Source organism: Scyliorhinus canicula, chromosome 20, assembly GCF_902713615.1.
Source record: "Scyliorhinus canicula chromosome 20, sScyCan1.1, whole genome shotgun sequence".
Lineage (NCBI taxonomy): Eukaryota > Metazoa > Chordata > Chondrichthyes > Carcharhiniformes > Scyliorhinidae > Scyliorhinus > Scyliorhinus canicula.
Window position 1 is genome coordinate 97,601,355 of NC_052165.1, and position 9,386 is coordinate 97,610,740.

Here is a 9,386-nt window from a genome sequence, read left to right on the forward strand (position 1 = left end):
CACTCCCTCAGTACTGACCCTCTGACAGTGCGGCACTCCCTCAGTACTGACCCTCTGACAGTGCGGCACTCCCTCAGTACTGACCCTCTGACAGTGCAGCACTCCCTCAGTACTGACCCTCTGACAGTGCAGCACTCCCTCAGTACTGACCCTCTGACAGTGCAGCACTCCCTCAGTACTGACCCTCTGACAGTGCAGCACTCCCTCAGTACTGACCCTCTGACAGTGCGGCGCTCCCTCAGTACTGACCCTCTGACAGTGCAGCACTCCCGCAGTACTGACCCTCTGACAGTGCAGCACTCCCTCAGTACTGACCCTCTGGCAGTGCGGCACTCCCTCAGTACTGACCCTCTGACAGTGCGGCACTCCCTCAGTACTGACCCTCTGAAAGTGCGGTGCTCCCTCAGTACTGACCCTCTGACAGTGCGGCGCTCCCTCAGTACTGATCCTCTGACAGTGCAGCACTCCCTCAGCACTGACCCTCTGACAGTGCGGCACTCCCTCAGTACTGACCCTCTGACAGTGCGGCGCTCCCTCAGTACTGACCCTATGACAGTGCGGCACTCCCTCAGTACTGACCCTCTGACAGTGCGGTGCTCCCTCAGTACTGACCCTCTGACAGTGCGGCACTCCCTCAGTACTGACCCTCTGACAGTGCGGCACTCCTTCAGTACTGATCCTCTGACAGTGCGGCGCTCCCTCAGTACTGACCCTCTGACAGTGCAGCACTCCCTCAGTACTGACCCTCTGGCAGTGCGGCACTCCCTCAGTACTGACCCTCTGACAGTGCGGCACTCCCTCAGTACTGACCCTCTGAAAGTGCGGTGCTCCCTCAGTACTGACCCTCTGACAGTGCGGCGCTCCCTCAGTACTGATCCTCTGACAGTGCAGCACTCCCTCAGTACTGACCCTCTGACAGTGACGCACTCCCTCAGTACTGACCCTCTGACAGTGCGGCACTCCCTCAGTACTGACCCTCTGACAGTGCGGCACTCCCTCAGTACTGACCCTCTGACAGTGACGCACTCCCTCAGTACTGACCCTCTGACAGTGCGGCACTCCCTCAGTACTGACCCTCTGACAGTGCGGCACTCCCTCAGTACCGACCCTCTGACAGTGCGGCACTCCCTCAGTACTGACCCTCTGACAGTGCGGCACTCCCTCAGTACCGACCCTCTGACAGTGTGGCACTCCCTCAGTACTGACCCTCTGACAGTGCGGCACTCCCTCAGTACTGACCCTCTGACAGTGCGGCACTCCCTCAGTACTGACCCTCTGACAGTGCTGCACTCCCTCAGTACTGACCCTCTGACAGTGCAGCACTCCCTCAGTACTGACCCTCTGACAGTGCGGCGCTCCCTCAGTACTGACCCTCTGACAGTGCGGCACTCCCTCAGTACTGACCCTCTGACAGTGCGGCGCTCCCTCAGTACTGACCCTCTGACAGTGCGGCACTCCCTCAGTACTGACCCTCTGACAGTGCAGCACTCCCTCAGTACTGACCCTCTGACAGTGCGGCACTCCCTCAGTACTGACCCTCTGACAGTGCAGCGCTCCCTCAGTACTGACCCTCTGACAGTGCGGTGCTCCCTCAGTACTGACCCTCTGTCAGTGCGGCACTCCCTCAGTACTGACCCTCTGACAGTGCGGCGCTCCCTCAGTACTGACCCTCTGACAGTGCGGCGCTCCCTCAGTACTGACTGCGGGATGGCGCAGTTTTGTTCAACCTTAATAACGTTTAATTTCTTACATGGTGTGTTGATCTTTGAGCATGTAGAATCGCCGTATTTGCATTGATAAATGGCACCGGTCTGATTTTGATTGGAGTCCTTCATCAGAGGGGAGCTTACTAACATCCTGTTTCATAGAAAAATATTCAGCGTCAAAGTGGTGTCCCTCAAAACCTAAAGCTAGGCCGTTCTCCCGATCACCCTCTGGGCTGCCTTCCTTGGGGAGTTTCCCAATTGATTCCAGTTCTGTAACCTTTCCTATTCGGGACGTCCCGATTAATTGTCCCCCTTAACCTTTGCTGGAAGGAGCAAGTTACCCACAAAATATTCCTCAAGGTACCCAAGATCCGTGTACACTACCCCTAAACGTTGCTTGATAGGGCTGCGGTTTTGGGTGGCACAGTGGTTAGCACTGTTGCTTCGCAGCTCTCGGGGTCCCAGGTTCGGTACCCCCGGCTTGGGTCACTGTCTGTGCGGAGTCTGCACGTTCTCCCCATGTCTGCGTGGGTTTCCTCCGGGTGCTCCGGTTTCCTCCCACAGTCCAAAGATGTGCGGGTTCAGTGGTTTGGTCATGCTAAATTGTCCCTCAGCGTCCAGAAACGTTGGGCGGGGTTGCGGGGATGAGGTGGAGGTGTGGAAGGCTTGGGTGGGGAGCTCTTTCCAAGGGCCGGTGCAGACTCGATGGGCCGAATGGCCTCCTTCTTCACTGTAAATTCTGTGATCTGCGAGCCCGTAATCCACCCCACAAATCGGCAATTAGGGAGCCGGAACGAAGGGAGATGACGGAGCAACTGAGGGCCTGAGAAGGTGGAGGGGACGGTGGGGGGGGGGGGGGGGTTTGCTGAGGGTCACTGAAGTGAGTGACTGAGTAAATGACGTTGGGTAAATGACAGCTCGCATGTTGAAAATGAAATGAAATGAAAATCGCTTATTGTCACAAGGAGGCTTCAAATGAAGTTACTGTGAAAAGCCCCTAGTCGCCACATTCCGGCACCTGTTCGGGGAGGCTGGTACAGGAATCGAACCGCGCTGCTGGCCTGCCTTGGTCTGCTTTCAAAGCCAGCGATTTAGCCCAGTGTGCTAAACCAGCCCCTAAACAGAATGTTTAAAATTATTTGATGTGATGTGGGCGTCGCTGGTTAGGCCCTGAATTTCATTGCCCATCCTTAATTGCCCCTTGAGAAGGTGGTGGGTGAGCCGCTGCAGTCCCGTGTGGTGTAGGTCCACCCACAGTGCTGTTAGGGAGGGAGTTTGACCCAGCGACAGTGAAGGAACGGCCGATATATTTCCCAGTCAGGATGGTGAGTGTGGGGTTTGGAGGGGAACTTGCAGGTGGTGGGTGTTCCCCACTTGTCTGCTGCCCCTTGTCCCTCTGGATGGTAGCGGGTTTGGAAGGTGCTGTCGAAGGAGCCTTGGCCAATCGCTGCAGAGCATCTTGTAGACGGTACACACGGCTGCTGCTGTGTGTCGGTGGTGGAGGGAGAGAAAGGGGTTTAGTGAGTGAACGAGTGAGAAGGGTCTGAGGGACATTGAGTGAGTGAGAGAGGATCCGAGGGACATTGAAAGAGAGAATGGTCTGAGGGACATTGAGTGAGTGAGAGAGGAGGGTCTGAGGGACATTGAGTGAGAGAGGAGGGTCTGAGGGACATTGATTGTGAGACTGAGGAGGGTCTGAGGGACATTGAGTGAGTGAGAGAGGTCTGAGGGACATTGAGTGAGTGAGAGAGGAGGGTCTGAGGGACATTGAGTGAGTGAGAGAGGTCTGAGGGACATTGAGTGAGTGAGAGAGGAGGGTCTGAGGGACATTGAGTGAGTGAGAGAAGAGGGTCTGAGGGACATTGTGTGAGTGAGAGAGGAGGGTCTGAGGGACATTGAGTGAGTGAGAGGAGGGTCTGAGGGACATTGAGTGAGTGAGAGAAGAGGGTCTGAGGGACATTGTGTGAGTGAGAGAGGAGGGTCTGAGGGACATTGAGTGAGTGAGAGAAGAGGGTCTGAGGGACATTGTGTGAGTTAGAGAGGAGGGTCTGAGGGACATTGAGTGAGTGAGAGAGGAGGGTCTGAGGGACATTAAGTGAGAGAGGAGGGTCTGAGGGACATTAAGTGAGAGAGGAGGGTCTGAGGGACATTGAGTGAGAGCGAGAGGAGGGTCTGAGGGACATTGAGTGAGAGAGAGAGGAGGGTCTGAGGGACATTGAGTGAGTGAGAGAGGAGGGTCTGAGGGACATTGAGTGAGTGAGAGAGGAGGGTCTGAGGGACATTGAGTGAGTGAGAGAGGAGGGTCTGAGGGACATTGAGTAGGTGAGAGAGGAGGGTCTGAGGGACATTGTGTGAGTGAGAGAGGAGGGTCTGAGGGACATTGAGTAGGTGAGAGAGGAGGGTCTGAGGGACATTGATTGAGTGAGGAGGTGTCTGATGGACATTGAGTGAGTGAGAGAGGAGGGTCTGAGGGACATTGAGTGAGTGAGAGAGGACGGTCTGAGGGTCATTGAGTGAGTGAGAGAGAAGGGTCTGAGGGACATTGAGTGAGTGAGAGAGAAGGGTCTGAGGGACATTGAGTGAGTGAGAGAGGAGGGTCTGAGGGACATTGAGTGAGTGAGAGAGGAGGGTCTGAGGGACATTGAGTGAGTGAGAGAGGAGGGTCTGAGGGACATTGAGTGAGTGAGAGGGGTCTGAGGGACATTGAGTGAGTGAGAGAGGAGGGTCTGAGGGACATTGAAGGAGTGAGAGAGGAGGGTCTGAGGGACATTGAGTGAGTGAGAGGAGGAGTCTGAGGGACATTGAGTGAGTGAGAAGAGGGTCTGAGGGACATTGAGTGAGTGAGAGAGGAGGGTCTGAGGGACATTGAGTAGGTGAGAGAGGAGGGTCTGAGGGACATTGAGTGAGTGAGAGGGGTCTGATGGACATTGAGTGAGTGAGAGAGGAGGGTCTGAGGGACATTGAGTGAGTGAGAGAGGAGGGTCTGAGGGACATTGAGTGAGTGAGAGAGGAGGGTCTGAGGGACATTGAGTGAGTGAGAGAGGAGGGTCTGAGGGACATTGTGAGTTAGAGAAGAGTGTCTGAGGGACACTGAGTGAGAGAAGAGTGTCTGAGGGACACTGAGTGAGAGAGGAGGGTCTGAGGGACATTGAGTGAGAGAGAGAGGAGTGTCTGAGGGACATTGAGTGAGTGAGAGAGGAGGGTCTGAGGGACATTGAGTGAGAGAGAGAGGAGGGACTGAGGCTTGTGGGTGAGTGGGTAATGGTGGAGGGTCAGAGGTCACTGTGGTCACTGTCAGCAGCACCTACCATTTTTGTTTACCATTGACCTGAGTGACCCGGTAGCCGAACTGTGATTCTGGATCCTGAGCGAAGGATTTCGGATTGATGGTCTCCAGATTAAAACTGCAAACTGCCTGCAATCCTGGGAACGAGTGAGAGGAATATAGTTAATCAGGATCCAATATAGATAAACACACACATATACACACATAAATACAGGCATGTACACATACACATAAATACAGGCATGCACACACACATAAATACAGGCATGTACACACACACATAAATACAGGCATGTACAGACACACATAAATACAGGCATGTACACATACACATAAATACAGGCATGCACACACACATAAATACAGGCATGTACACACACACATAAATACAGGCATGTACACACACATAAATACAGGCATGTACACACACATAAATACAGGCATGTATACACACACATAAATACAGGCATGTACACATACACATAAATACAGGCATGTACACACACACATAAATACAGACATGTACACACACACATAAATACAGGCATGTACAGACACACATAAATACAGGCATGTACACACACACATAAATACAGGCATGTACACACACATAAATACAGGCATGTACACACACATAAATACAGGCATGTACACATACACATAAATACAGGCATGTACACACACATAAATACAGGCATGTACACATACACATAAATACAGGCATGTACACACACACATAAATACAGGCATGTACACATACACATAAATACAGGCATGTATACACACATAAATACAGGCATGTACACATACGTATAAATACAGGCATGTATACACACATAAATACAGGCATGTACACATACATATAAATACAGGCATGCACACACACATAAATACAGGCATGTATACACACACATAAATACAGGCATGTACACATACACATAAATACAGGCATGTACACACACATAAATACAGGCATGTACACATACACATAAATATAGGCATGTACACACACACATAAATACAGGCATGTATACACACATAAATACAGGCATGTACACATACATATAAATACAGGCATGCACACACACATAAATACAGGCATGTATACACACACATAAATACAGGCATATACACATACACATAAATACAGGCATGTACACACACATAAATACAGGCATGTACACATACACATAAATACAGGCATGTACACACACACATAAATACAGGCATGTACACATACACATAAATACAGGCATGCAAACACACATAAATACAGGCATGTATACACACACATAAATACAGGCATGTACACATACACATAAATACAGGCATGCACACATACACATAAATACAGACATGTACACACACACATAAATACAGGCATGTATACATACACATAAATACAGGCATGTACACACACACACATAAATACAGGCATACACACACACATAAATACAGGCATACACACACACACACATAAATACAGGCATGTACACACACACATAAATACATGCATGCACACACACACATAAATACAGGCATGTACACACACATAAATACAGGCGGGTACACATACACATAAATACAGGCATGTACACACACACATAAATACAGGCATGCACACACACACATAAATACAGGCATACACACACACATAAATACAGGCATGTACACACACAAATAAATATAGGCATGTACACACACAGAAAAAAATACAGACATGCACACACACAGAAATACAGACATGTACACACACACATAAATACAGGCATGTACACACACACACACATAAATACAGGAATGACTATATATACACACACAAATAAATACAGGCATGCACACACACATAAATACAGGCACTGTCAGAGGGTCAGTAATGAGGGAGTGCTGCACTGTCAGAGGGTCAGTACTGAGGGAGTGCCGCACTGTCAGAGGGTCTGTACTGAGGGAGTGCTGCACTGTCAGAGGGTCAGTGCTGAGGGAGTGCCGCACTGTCAGAGGGTCAGTACTGAGGGAGTGCTGCACTGTCAGAGGGTCAGTACTGAGGGAGTGCCGCACTGTCAGAGGATCAGTACTGAGGGAGTGCTGCACTGTCAGAGGGTCAGTGCTGAGGGAGCGCCGCACTGTCAGAGGGTCAGTACTGAGGGAGTGCCGCACTGTCAGAGGATCAGTACTGAGGGAGTGCTGCACTGTCAGAGGGTCAGTGCTGAGGGAGCGCCGCACTGTCAGAGGGTCAGTACTGAGGGAGTGCTGCACTGTCAGAGGGTCAGTATTGAGGGAGTGCCGCACTGTCAGAGGGTCAGTGCTGAGCGAGTGCTGCACTGTCAGAGGGTCAGTACTGAGGGAGCGCCGCACTGCCAGAGGGTCAGTACTGAGGGAGTGCCGCACTGTCAGAGGGTCTGTACTGAGGGAGTGCTGCACTGTCAGAGGGCCAGTGCTGAGGGAGTGCCGCACTGTCAGAGGGTCAGTACTGAGGGAGTGCTGCACTGTCAGAGGGTCAGTACTGAGGGAATGCTGCACTGTCAGAGGGTCAGTGCTGAAGGAGCGCCGCACTGTCAGAGGGTCAGTACTGAGGGAGTGCCGCACTGTCAGAGGGTCAGTGCTGAGGGAGTGCCGCACTGTCAGAGGGTCAGTACTGAGGGAGTGTTGCACTGTCAGAGGGTCAGTGCTGAGGGAGCGCCGCACTGTCAGAGGGTCAGTACTGAGGGAGTGCTGCACTGTCAGAGGGTCAGTATTGAGGGAGTGCCGCACTGTCAGAGGGTCAGTACTGAGGGAGTGCCGCACTGCCAGAGGGTCAGTACTGAGGGAGTGCTACACTGTTGCAGGGTCAGTACTGAGGGAGTGCTGCACTGTCAGAGGATCAGTACTGAGGCTGTGCCGCACTGTCAGAGGGTCAGTACTGAGAGAGTGCTGCACTGTCAGAGGGTCAGTACTGAGGGAGTGCCGCACTGTCAGAGGATCAGTACTGAGGGAGTGCCGCACTGTCAGAGGGTCAGTACTGAGGGAGTGCTGCACTGTCAGAGGGTCAGTACTGAGGGAGCGCCGCACTGTCAGAGGGTCAGTACTGAGGGAGTGCCGCACTGTCAGAGGGTCAGTACTGAGGGAGTGCCGCACTGTCAGAGGGTCAGTGTGTAGAGTCTGTTAGCTAAGTCACAGGAAAGTTTGCTCTCTGCTCTCTCTCCCTTCCGGATGTAGAATTCCCTGGAAGCCCCTTTGGGAAGGCAAGGTCGAGAAGGTTCTCCTCCAGATGAGGGACCAATAATTACCCTCGAACTTAACGGGTCAGCTCCATGCCCCCTTGTGGGATCTTTCTCTGCACAAATGTCCCCACATTGAAGACGCTTCGAAATCGACCTGATTGGCCGAGACTACCGGGTGGCTCTGTGTTAGAATATGGTACTGGTGTTATTCTGCGTATACTGCTGCTCCTGACCCCTTGCTCGTGGAGCTTTACTGAGGGTTAAATTGGTAAAGGACTCACCCACTGTGAGGAACAGCAGCGCCGGCACCAGAGGAGCCATCGTTCCTGTTTCCGTGGTCCAGAGGCGAGACGGAGACTGAAGTGCGAGAAAGGGGGAAGGAGGAAGTTAGAGAGTGAGCGGGAGGAGGGACTGAGATGGAGAGAGAGCAGGAGAGAGGCAATGAGAGATATGTAGCAGACAAGAGAGATACAGAGATTGGAGACGGCACTGGTGAGGGAGAGAGAGAAGGAGTGATGAGGAGAGGGAGGGTGGAAAAGAGAGTGAGGGACTGAGAGAGAGAACAGGAACGAGTCACTGAGAGAGGGGACGGCGAAGGAGGCAGAGACGAAGAGAGAGCGCGGGGGAAAGGGAGGGTAGGAAGGAGAGGAGGCGTGGAAAAGAGTGAGGGAGGGAGTGAGTGAGGGATGGAGAGGGCGTGGGAGGGAGGGAGGGAGAGAGTGAGGGAGGTAGAGAGAGAAAACAAGAGAGAAAGAGTGAGTGAGGGAGGGAGAGAGTGAGGGAGGGAGAGAGTGAGGGAGGTAGAGAGAGAAAACAAGAGAGAAATAGTGAGTGAGGGAGGGAGAGAGTGAGGGAGGGAGAGAGCGAGGGAGGTAGAGAGAGAAAACAAGAGAGAAAGAGTGAGTGAGGGAGGGAGAGAGTGAGGGAGGGAGAGAGAAAACAAGAGAGAATGAGTGAGTGAGTGAATGAGGGAGGGAGGGAGAGAGAGAAAACAAGAGAGAAAGAGCGAGTGAGGGAGGGAGAGAGTGAGGGTGGGAGAGAGTGAGGGAGGTAGAGAGAGAAAACAAGAGAGAATGAGTGAGTGAGTGAATGAGGGAGGGAGGGAGAGAGAGAAAACAAGAGAGAAAGAGCGAGTGAGGGAGGGAGAGTGAGGGTGGGAGAGAGTGAGGGAGGTAGAGAGAGAAAACAAGAGAG

The 9,386-nt window shown here is 52.3% G+C and overlaps 1 protein-coding gene across 1 annotated transcript in view; it reads right to left on the reverse strand.

Moving 5' to 3' along the window:
• LOC119954829 (integrin alpha-X-like) overlaps positions 1–8,875 on the reverse strand; it is a 52,356-nt gene extending 43,481 nt beyond the window's left edge. The window contains exons 1-3 of the mRNA XM_038780372.1: positions 8,474–8,875; positions 5,015–5,129; positions 1,751–1,857 (exon numbers count right to left, since the gene is read on the reverse strand). Coding sequence (XP_038636300.1) covers positions 1,751–1,857; positions 5,015–5,129; positions 8,474–8,513 — 262 coding nt within the window. The 5' untranslated portion in view covers positions 8,514–8,875. The remainder of the gene's footprint in view (positions 1–1,750; positions 1,858–5,014; positions 5,130–8,473) is intronic.
• Between the last annotated feature and the right edge of the window lie 511 nt (positions 8,876–9,386).